The following is a 12,073-nucleotide window of genomic DNA, read 5'->3' as shown; positions in this document are numbered from 1 at the left end:
CTTTTAACTTATATATCCTTAAATAGCCTATAAATATATTTAGGCACAACTATTCCCTTAAGATATGAACTACAAAAAAAAGGTAAGATCACACTGCATGGTAAAATTATGATCTTATAGCAACAGAATAATGTAATGATAAATATTTAAACATTGTGAAAAATAATTAACAGAAGCATTAAATAAATAATACGTTAAGTGACAATAAAACAACTTCAGGAATTGATTAAACCATGAAATACAGTTGTATGCAAAATGCATATTTGCCATATTTTAATACAAATGCAAATAAATATGAAATACTGAGTTAACAATAAATGTTTACATGGAATTAGTGAGGATATAACATTTTAAAATTTTATTAAATGCTTAGGTATCATCAACAACCAGCTTATCATGTGTAAATAAAGTGATAGAAACATACTTATTACTTTTCTTCTTAAAAGAAAAAGAGGCTATAAGTAGTATGGGATCTTTACATGAAAGGTGAGAAAAGTACATGGGATACGTTCATAGTTGGCAAGTGGACAGACTGTCACACATTAATACACTTAATCAAGACCTGATCTAAAGTGATAACTCTTACAATCACTCTTCCAACTACCTGAAGTGTAGCTATGATAAAAAGATTGACTTTTGCTTAAAAAACATAATAAAATATTGACACAATTTACATTACAGTACACATATTTCTTTCCATTCCTCCAGTAAGCTCTATACATAGACGCTACATTGTATTACCCATAAAACGTGTTGTTTTAACTGTCACAATTTGGTAAGGCTTTTGCCTTTAGGGCAATAATCGGTGGGTATTAAATTTTTTGTCCTTTATGGTTATGTGAAAAATCATATTTCTCCTGTTTAAGTGCTGGCATTACCATCTTAATGGTATAGTTTTCTTTAAGAACAGTAAATAAATCAAAACAGGGCTCACAATTGATTTTAAGAATTGCTAATCAGCATGTATTATTATGCATTAACATTTTATGGTTCCTCTATCAAGAGTTAAGATACATTTTCAATTGGATTTGTCATGTAACCACCAGAGTCCAAAGTCTCATCACTCGCATTGACCTTACATGCAGTTATTTAAATATTCCTTAAAATAAAATACTCATCTTCCTAGCAGAACCCTTTTTTCTCCTGATACTGAATGCACTTTTTACATGAACAAAATCACATCTCCACACTTGCTCTAAGTGAACACCAACGACACAATATATATCAGAGACAGAATAATTCTACAGAGCATCTGTTGAGGTGAGCAATAATCTACTGTTAGGGCACAATACAATATTCGCCAAATCACTGAAACTTCATCTATTGCCAGCCAAGGATAATTTCAATATGAACAAGAGTTTCCTCTTAGAAGACCGGTGTGGCATTGAATAGATGGGTAGGCTAAGCATTTCATTAAGACAAATGTCTTTCATACATTTGTGAGTTTGTTGAAGGTGTTCATTTTCAGGGGTCCAAGTTACAAGAGGAAATTTAATATGAATGAGTGAAAAGAAAAAGCTCTCATAACACACAAGTCAATGCCTAATATGCCTGAGCCTGAGCATAAGATGTATTCAGTCAGATATCTCAGTTCTTCTCATGAAAATCGCAACACTTCTCTTCTAAAAGTGCGTATGACAATGAGTTTAATGGCAAAACTTAGTGACTATATTCCATATGCAAGGATGAAGGGTTCCCTTTACACTCAAACCTCCTGTATGTTGATCCCATGACTAATTTAACACAAAGAGCCCTATCTCGTTGAAATTTAGCCAACGTCCCACGACACACCTTCTTATGCCGTGTGAGGAGCATTGCATTCCAGAAACGACAGGGACAATGTTTACAAGAAAACGCTCTGTTGGCTAAATGGGAGCTTCTGTGAATGAGAGCTGAGAGGAACTTGCGAGACTGTTTTCCACAAACTGGACATTTCAAACGATGCTGAAGGCCTCTCACTTTGGGACAATGTCTAGCTGCTATGTGAACTTTAAGGGCTACCTGTTGAGAGAAGGTAGCACCAAGGCAAAGGGGACAGGACTTTCGTTTCAGAGGAACTTTGAGAGAACGAAGTCTGTTAAGCTTCAGTCCACCTGGAAGGCCCAGTTCATACACAGCACTTCCTCCACTTCCACGTCTGATTCTCACGAGCACAGCCATGCGCTTCTTAATTTTATGTTGCGTCCTGTGAATTGCTCTCCTTTTTCTTTTAACAAGTTTTCTTCTCTCATTTCTCTGCTTTTCCCCAAGGGAGGCCTCCACCTGTTCTCTCTCTATTTTTGAAGCCGGGGTCCATTTGTAGCCTATCTCCTCTCTCTCTTGCCATCTTTTTTTTTTTTTCTTCCGTCTCCTCAACTCCTCTTGGCTTTGAAAAGCATGGTGTTGAGTAGATTGAAACTCAGCTGAATGCTGCTGGGAATTGTGGTGTTGCTGATGTGGCTCTAATGGAGGCAACGCGAGGGAATGCACTGGTATGTTTGGAGTAAGAGTATGCACATGACCAGTGTGATAAATGGGTTCACCCTTTATCCCAGTGTGTTGCTGCTGATGGTTACAAAGAAGAGGCCCTGAGGAAGTTGACGGCAGAGAATGAGAATAAGAGGAGGCATTAGATAAAGAAGGGTGTGCAGCATTGGTATCGGGTATATAGAACAGAGGGGAGTAGCCAGCTTGTGTTTGGGGAGGAGCCTGCTGGCTATGAAGACCTCCATGTTGTTCAGCATGTGTGCCACTAGGTGGCGCGAGCTGAAGCAAAGCATTTGTAGCAGCTTCGCTTTCCGATATCGTAGCACCAACACTGTTATCTTCCCCTGTGCTCCTTTGAGCAACTGGCTGGCCACTCCGTGTTAAGCCATGCTGAGAAAGCCTGTGTCGTGTAAGGCTGTTAGAGTATGCAAATGCCTTACCACACACTTCACAAGAAAACAGCTTTTCTCCACCACCCTCATGAACAGTTTGGTGATGTGCCGTCAAGTGAAAGTGATGGCGGAACGATTTCCAGCATATTGCACATGTGTACAGTCTAGGAGGGGGCTGAGTGGTTGATGTCTGTGGCTTGACATCTTGAGTATATGAATAGAAAGAAGAAGAGCCGCTTTGACCCCCTTGAATCAAGCTGCCACCAGAGGATGGATAGCTGTTAAGGTTTTCCCCACCTGGCGTGGCAGGCACTTCTTCCATTTCTCCTTTCTGGTGTAGCTTGCCATGTCTTTTAAGGCTCTGAGCGTATCCAAAGTCCTTTCCACAAAGGATACATTTGTAGTTCTTCTCTCCAGAATGCACTGTGTAGTGTTTGCTAAGATGAAATGCCTCTCTGAAGTACTTGCCACATACAGTACAATGGTGAGGCTTTTCTCCAGTGTGTATTCTGTCATGCCTCCGCAAGGTCTCTCTTCTTGCAAATCCTCGACCACAGACGCTGCACAAATAAGGTCTAACATCACCACCGGGCCCTCCTGGTCTGTGAGAGGACTGCCTTCTTTTAGGGGGCTCAACACCAACCACACCAGGTTCCTTCTTCTTGCGGGGCTTACGAGGGCGCTTGGGCTTTCCACCAGGTGTCTGCTGATTTGGTTGCTGGTTGAGGGCCAATGCACTTGGGTTAATAGTTCCTCTAAAGGACTTTTCCATGACAGATGTTGATAACGGACCACTAGGTGAGGCAAGAGGTCCTAGACCCAGACCTCCAAGCAATCCACCAATGATATCCCTTCGATCATCCCCTCTACCTCCACTGTGGGCAAGATCACCACTCATACAATTTGCTGCTGCAGCAGTGATAGCAGAAATGGCACTGTTGACAGAGCTAGTGACATCATCTTCAGAATCCTCTAACAGGGACGAAAGTGGGAGATGTGGCTGTTGATGATGCTGCTGGCTTTGGTTTTGTGGGTGTGGATGCAGAGTAGGAGCTAATGGTGCCTTCCTAAGTGCAGTCCCTGTCATGCTGCCACCACCACATGTTGTTGTTCCAGAATACAAGTTACTTTGAGAGCGCTGGTCCTTGTAGTCATCACTGAAATCATCACTCCGGTAAGAACCTGCACAACAGACTAAACAGTAATAATGCTATGCACACAAATTTCACAGTGCCTTTGAAAATTTTTTGACTTTTCAGTGGGTTTACTAAAAATATACACTACACTAGACGTTACTCACCCGCTGCATTAGTCGCTATTCCATCTTGGGAGCCACCAGCTTTATTGCTCTTGTTTTCTATATTACTTTCATGCTTAGGTCTTGGTGTACGACCTGACTTGCCACAGGTGCCCGAGGCTGCATGGTTCAAAAGGGATGTACTTTCCCGAAAACAACGACCACAGGCTGGACAGCGAAAAGGTTTCTCTTCATGTATTTTTTCATGGCGGGTGAGTGACTCACGACGATTGAAAGCACGACTACAAGTAGTGCAGGCATAGGGCCGTGCGCCAGAGTGGATGACACCATGCTGAAGTAGGTGCCCCTTTTTCTTGAAACCTTTTCCACACTCGGAGCAATGAAAAGTCTTGTCAGGAATGCCACACGAAGATGAGGCTGCACCCTCTTGAGTAGAGTGAGGAATACTTGGATCGGAAGGATGCAAAATTGGGTTTATAATGCTACTTCTCGTGCCGCTTGTGCCAGCTGTAGTTAATTCATGACTACGTAGGTGCCTGCGCAGACTAGAGAGATGTGTGAAAGTTTTGCCACACTCGCCACAATGATAAAGGGGTTCTTGTTCAGGCTGAGACTGAGGTGGCATGGAACCATGGCTGTCTGATTTAGAGCCATTTGTTACCAAAACTGATGCTGATGTAGAAGTGGGTGCAGAGGAAGATGATGAGACAACAGAAGTAGAGGATGATGAGGTTAGGTGGGAAGAAGGGTCTCCACCAATACCTGACAAACTAACACCCCCACCTCCATCTAAGCCTGGTGTGTTCTCCTGGTTGAGTCCCCCTGAAGTGCTACTGTTGGGGTTTGTAGAGCTGCTATTGTTGTTGCTGCTTTCAGACTTTCTCTGTGGCAGGTAGCCAACCATAGCTTTCTTTCTCCTACCACCTCCTCCACCGACACCACTATCCCCTTTTCCATCGTCTTTTGATAAAGAAAGATGTAGAGGTAGTGGAAGTGGCAAACCGCCTTCCTGCTGCATCAGAGATGCTAGCTGGTTGGAGGAGAGTACCGGGATTCCTTGAAAGTCAAAACCTCCAAGCGAAGAAGGTTGCGATGAGGAGTGCAGTGGATGGTGTGGATGTGGGTGAGACAAAGTGTGAGGTGGTAGTTGCTGCTGTTGTGATGGTGGCTGTTGAGGCTGTGATAATGTAGTTAAGTGACCATGAGTGTGTGAAGAATGAAGAGCAGGGGGTGGTGCAAGGGCTGAACTTGTTTCTCCTGCAGCTTGGCCCAGACCAAGACCGAGATGGTTATGACTGCCTTGCTGAACTAAAAATTGTTCTAGACTGGAATTGGCTGGTACTCCAGAAAGAAAATACTGATTTGCGGCTAACATGCAGCTAAACTGTTGATGTAGGCTTCGGGCGTCAGACTGAGATCCTGCCAACTGATGGCTAAAGGTAGTTACTGCACTACTGCTGGGAGGGTTATTGGAAGTTGAAACAGAACTTGAAGGAGATGGGGAGGAGGACGACGGACCAGGGGAGGCCTGAGGTACTGACAGGCCAGGATGCAACGGGGGTGGTGGTGGAACAGATGAAACCAGTCCTCCAATTGCCCCTGCATTTCCTCCACTTCCACTACTGCTGGCAAAATGATCAAATCGCCCTACTCCCGAATGTAACTGCTCTTGTGCAACGGTTGTCTCGGTTGGGTGGAATGAGCGCAAAAACTGGGGGTATCCACTCGCATGACTTCCACCACTGCTACTGCTTCCAGACATTTTGCTGGATTTCCTCAAACTTTGAGATGATGAAGAGAGGGATTGCTGTTGCAGAGGTGGGGGAGGTGCACTCATTTTTGCAAAAATTGATGCTGAATCTGTAAAGGCACTGCCTCTAGATGCTTGTAGTGGGCCTAAGCCAAGTCCAGACAAAATTGACCCAGATGTCTCACCTTGCTGCTGCTGTAATTGGTGTTGGTGAAGCTGCACTTGCTGTTGATGTTGAAGTTGTCGCTCTAATCCAAGACCTTTGAACTGATGGGATTGGTGTCCACTCAGCATCTCTATGATGTCCACATTGTATTTTCCAAACTGGAACATCTCCCAGTTACTGAAACATGGTGCGCAGTGGCAACACCTTCTGCTCTGTGAGCAACAACAATATTTCTATGATGCTTTTCTACTAAGTTGTAGTCAGAAAAAGCAAAAAAAAAAAAAAAATCAAAAACAGTGCTATCTCACATTTTCCTTATGCAACGGGTGTTGTTTCATTTAAAGTGGGCAGCCACATATTCACTCTTCAGGCAAGTATTCGACGAGGACATTTTGTATTGATTGTTACATGGATTTGTAGTCTCTGCAAAAAGCTGCTTTTCAATGGGATTCGTCACTTATAAGATGATCAAAATTGACTCCCCTTTGGTTTCACATTGGATTCCATATAATCACAGTTAGTTCAACTCTGATCTCAGTTTGAATGTTCCATAAGAATGCAAAGACATATGGACTGGTAAAAGAATGCCACAACTGCATGAGATGCAATTATGTTTTCACATTTTGGGAAGTGCACCATAAGTGCTTAATGTAGTCTGAGTTCATTGAAAAATGTCCACTTCCTTGGTTACATTTTTTAGTTCATGACCATCCCACAGTAGGATGGATCCCTCCAAATCCCATGGGTTGGTTTCATTACATTCAATATCTATTAATTCTTAATCCACTCTGACAAAAGTGGCTTACATCTCCTTTCCAAGTTTCAATTAATACATTTTTCTTTTTGCCATAGCTGGAAGCAAAATCCTCTAATATCATTCTTGGGGGCTGTGATGTCCTTTTTGCCACTCTTCTCACTGTGAGAGGGAAAAAGGAGCAACATGTTAAATGATTGAATTTATGCAAACACTCTGATACAATTCTTTTAAAAACCATGAACCATCAAAATCCTAAAGACACCAAAACAATTTGATTTTAAACAAGAAAGAAAAACAACAACAACAGACAGTCTGTTTATTAAAGCAGGCATTTAATGTTTGTTTATTTTAATACATAGAAAATGTAACTTATGTGTGTGAATAATTATGGGAGTATGGGCACATCTCCGAAAAAGTTCCAAGTGCTTCAATGGGACATCTTAAAGGCATTACTTGAACATCTCATTGCACTTCCATAATTTCATTTTTGCGCAGTTGTAGCAAAATGAAATCTCACAATAATAAAAAATAATTTTCTGTTTTCTGAGTATCTGTTATTTCTAGTGATCAATACATCTTAAAACAAATTACAAAAACATTCATAATTCACTCTGAAATACTACATCGTATTTAATAAATGTACAACATTAGTTCATCTCATCTATCAGCATCATCTAAATTACAGAAATTAACACACATTCAACTGATATGTCGCTGATGCATTTAACGAATGTCATTTTACAATCACAACACGATACTAAACAAAAGTAGTGTGAAATATGTTCTCAGATAAGCGGAATGAAAACTGTAAGATAATACACATTTTCAAATATTTACACAATTTTCTTATATTTAAACTTCGCGAGTGTTTTCGATCACTTTGTCTTACATTGTGAGCAGTTGGCATTGTGCTGAAAAGATGCTGAGTGCGGTGTGAATCGTCAGGGCTAGAGGTGAATTTCATGTAATTATTACATCTTCCGATTGCATCGCGTATCGCTAAAGAAAAGAAAATGTCCATTTCGACAGACTCCGGGGAGTAATGGAAAAATAGCCTACCATGGGGAAAATGCACTTCCGATTTTCAGTAGTGCTTTAAAAATGCTGTTCAAAGTATTAATGGTCGCGAAATCTTTTAGCGTTGAGGCTGTGTGTAACATGTTAGCATGCAAAACATCTGGCTAATACTACACATTCAGCAAAGGGCCAGCTTAGCTTGCCGTCATGATGCGCGACCTAACAACAGCAAGCCAGATAATGCAGGAGCAAAACTGTCTTATTGTGCAAGTAAATGAAACATAATGAAATCACAATCGAGACAATAAAATAGGCCTTTTTACCTACGCATCCATCTTTTAGCCTGGTCAAGATGAACAGGGCCTGCTATACTCTCTCCCACCCCTCCTCCCTCGCTCTTGTACCCCAGCAGCTCTGCGCTGTTTTCCAGTGGTTAGCCTCCTAGCTACAGCTAGTTAGCAGACCCTGTTTCCACTGCAACCGTGCTGCGATAGCATGAGACCGAGCGTCTCTTATACTGTAGAACAGATGCACTTATCGTACTGATATCCTGTGGAAAATGCATCAAACGGTATTACGACCGATGACTTTTTATTTAGCGTTTGCTTTTTTTTGTCGGCTAAAATATTTTGGACGGTCTGTGTTGGTGTTTTAGAAAGAACGAGTGACGTGTGAGGTTTTAACATGGGTCGTTTCCGGACCTTGGAACACTTCCGGCTAATCTTACCCCGTTATCTGCCCGTTATGCTTTTTATTATTATTATTTGTGGTCGAGACAGCGTTTGTGTGGAAGTAGTGTACTGCGAATATTAGCGTGTTTATTGTAGAGTTACTAATACCGATATGGTTCGTTAGCTGTATTGTATATGCGGTTAGCTTCCAAGTGTTTTCAGTGTTGTTGTTATTGTGAAGTCAAATTTGACATGTTAGCGAGCTCTCAATAGATAATTCTGAGGTAAATCCGAATTAAAACTCGGCGACTATTATTCTGATGTAATATACTAGATGTGTTATTCATTTATTGCAGGATTCCTTTAGCAATGTTTGTATCTTAGAAGCTCTTATAGTGGCCATTTTATTACATACTGACAGCTCAAATTCAAAGGCTGGTCCTTATCAAAATGGCTGCCTTGGAATTGCTCTTATTTCCAGTCTGATGCTTCATGGAAGATAATATTGTAAACATTGTATAGTAAATGCCGTCATGAATAACTAAAATGTTCTGTCTCTCCATCTTCTGTGTGTGTGTCACCAGTCATTCGAGGCAACAGTTTCATCAGTTTATTTTATAAAGGTGAAATTTAACCTGTATGGAAGAATGCTATATATATATATATATATATATTGAGGGCATTTGTTAAGAAAGTAAAATATATGTAAACATCATTGGGGTAATGCTTGATTTAAAGTGATTTATTCTGCTTCTGAGCTTAAATATTTCAAGACATGAGCTCATTATTCCCATGGGTTTCAGTCTTCATTGTCCTGCTTTGCTTGCGTGCAACCAATGCACATCCCATAGTAGGCTACCAACCTTTTAAAATGCTTCAGGGCTTTATTTGCACATCCAATGTTCGTTATTTTCTGCAGTAATATGCCTTGTTAATAAATTCCATAAACATTTTCATAATTATGGCTTGTGGATACAAAACAGACATTGCTACAGACTTTTTATGACAAAAAAATACTAAATAGATTCATCTGTTCTAATTGTCCCTGAAAGAAATATTAAAAAGTTGAAATTTCACTTAAAAAGAAGACATTCGGTTACATACGTACAACATACATCCTATGACATCATTTCTAAACCCATTGTGATGTCTCTGCAACAAGTAATGGCATTTGCAGGCTTAGAACAATTACTATGTGACGTCACACTGAGAGATTTTTGAAGGCACTCCTCATCATTAGGAATGCATGAAGAATTGGCAAACAATGAGTGGCAAAGTTTGTGCTTCTATTTTCTACTCATAATTTCAAAAGAATTTCATGAGAAAGATATCTAAAACAAGTTAATACTAAAACCACAGAGGAAAAAAATCACCATCATAATCATAATATAACCATAACAACAAGAAGAAATTTCACCAATAACCATAATATTAACTGTCATAGTAATGACAATAACAAACACCAATGTATTACAGAGCTGTTAGGAAGATTGTCTTTAAGTTGTATTCATAATTCATTAAGATACACACTAGTTCCAGTGAAAAGTTAAATGAATGTGTTACCACCAATCCTCCTGATGCTGATGAGATATAAACTACTCCTTAACACTTTTACTGGGAGGCATATATATATATATATATATATATATATATATATATATTCAAATAGTCCGTAACTTATAACGTTCAATTTCATTACAATGAAAATTAACCAAGAGGTATAAAGTCTATGAAAAAAAAGGTGGTGGTTTTACAATGTAAATTCATTAGTTTTCATTGGTAAAATGAGTTCCTGACACCTGCGCTATTTCTCAGAGATCAGAACCATACAATAAATGATATCTGGCTTGTTTGTGAACAATCTCACATTTACATTTTTCATTGTAATATTTACTTACTACGTTAATATCTTTTTGTAAATAATGAGATTATTATCACTGAATAATGAGTAAGCTGTGGGTAACATCTGTACCACTAACGCATGTGTGTTTTATAGCCCTTAATATTGATAAGCGTTATTGGTTATGAAGATATCAGGTATGACTTGTGTTCATATCTCAGTAACAGCAGATTCAAAATACAGGTTAGCTGTTTTGGCATGCCCGTTTCCTCAGACTGTTCGCAGAGTCTCAGTTTTAACAGCATATACACATGGCTTCAACATGGAGATTCAAAAAGCAGTCCAGGAGGTTCGTCTTTATGCAAATGTAAGCCCACACCTGAGCGAGATAATGATACTGCCATGTTACACACTAATTTTATGCCAGAATATCATAACATATACATATATTGATGAGTGCCCTTACTCTTGAGTTGTTTTCTTTGTCTCGGATCCATATTTAATAGCTTAAGGTGAACCGTTTGTCTACACAGTATACCTAAGAGGAGCATTAACGGGTAAGTACCCAGCGTTAAAGGAATATAATTTATTATTCTTGTGCTTTTGGTAGTCCAGTGTCCCTTATGCTGAATCTCCCTAACAAATCCCAGCACTTGGACATTGTAGAAAGTAGTGGCTCAGAATCCAAACAAAGTGCCATTGATCATTAATGAGTCTTTTTAAATGGAGAAAAAAGATGATTGTCAGATATTTCTCTTGGTTTTAGTAGTTCTGTTGTGTCCCAGAATGGCTTTCATCGATAGTTCAAAGCGATCTCCAGTTATGTACTGAAGGGCAGACTTGAGAATTTAAAACTTGTGTACTATTTTCAGGATTTCAAAAAATAAACAATAAAACAAATTGAACAGAAACTCACTTGGTACATCCATGTTAAATTCACACTGAATAAGATGCAGGCGAAACAATGGTAAGGTATGGTAAGGCTTGCTTTCTCTGTCTCGCAGTATTCAAAACATGTTCATCAGATTCTTAAGAGTTTATGGATATGCTCCTCAAATTGTTCCATCGTCATTCATTTTGACATGCATTGTGTAAACCCTGCCATACTTCCTCATTATGCTGAAGTGGATTAGGGTTTAAAAAGAGATCCAGCATTACATTTGTCCAGCTGTAAGTAGCTTTACAACTCATCAGTTGGGATAGGCGCTTAACTCATGTTCAACTGGTTCCTCTTATGCAGACTTTAATTATTATATTAGGCTCCCAGTAGTTCCATCATAGTTATAAGATGAAAGCCGTTCTCTGAAATATATGGCTCCATAGCAGCTATATCAGTAATGTGTAAGAATGTAAAATATCTGAGGATAAAAACAAGACATAAAGATATGAAAAATGTCTCGGTTTATCTGTCACATCGTGGAATTTATATTACACTCTACTGATATTCTATGCGGTAGGTTTATAGGCAAACTGTACGCAAATAAATAGTTGTATATGGCAGCTTCGATCAAAATTATAGCGGCAATTTCATGACCATAAAAAGCACAACTTTGAAGCTCTATCAAACCTGGCTTATAGCTGTTATCTAATCTTATCTTGTGAATTTGCCACTATATACACAATATATATCTGTAAAAATATGGTGCCACTTTGCTCTCTGTCGAGTTTCTCCCAAATCGTGGCCCCCTACTTCAAAATCTGTTTCTTTTATTCCTTTACCATCCTCCTACTCCTTTTCTCTCTTCTCTCGTTATTT

At 39.6% G+C, this 12,073-nt stretch overlaps 1 protein-coding gene across 1 annotated transcript; it reads right to left on the bottom strand.

Annotated features, from left to right (window-relative positions):
* Positions 1-338: 338 nt before the first annotated feature.
* LOC306878310 (uncharacterized protein) lies at positions 339-8,479 on the bottom strand. The gene is made up of 3 exons (XM_079430579.1): positions 8,130-8,479; positions 4,159-6,948; positions 339-4,040 (listed from the first exon to the last, which is right to left on the bottom strand). The coding sequence occupies exons 2-3, from the start codon at positions 6,197-6,199 to the stop codon at positions 1,660-1,662; spliced, it is 4,422 nt and encodes a 1,473-aa protein (XP_079286705.1). The 5' UTR covers positions 6,200-6,948; positions 8,130-8,479; the 3' UTR covers positions 339-1,659.
* Positions 8,480-12,073: the final 3,594 nt, after the last annotated feature.

The sequence above is a fragment of the Barbus barbus genome (genome assembly GCF_936440315.1).
Source record: "Barbus barbus genome assembly, chromosome: 12".
Lineage (NCBI taxonomy): Eukaryota > Metazoa > Chordata > Actinopteri > Cypriniformes > Cyprinidae > Barbus > Barbus barbus.
The sequence above is the reverse complement of the archived record's forward strand: the minus strand, read 5'-3'. Positions and strand labels throughout refer to the sequence as shown.

What these genes read in the sequence shown, in the direction of transcription:
- LOC306878310 (XM_079430579.1), bottom strand. Translation starts at nt 6,199, where the DNA reads ATGTTCCAGTTTGGAAAATACAATGTGGACATCATAGAGATGCTGAGT. An exon ending in AATAGCGACTAATGCAGCGG is followed by an intron (nt 4,041 to 4,158) that starts GTGAGTAACGTC and finishes TCTGTTGTGCAG; the next exon opens with GTTCTTACCGGAGTGATGAT.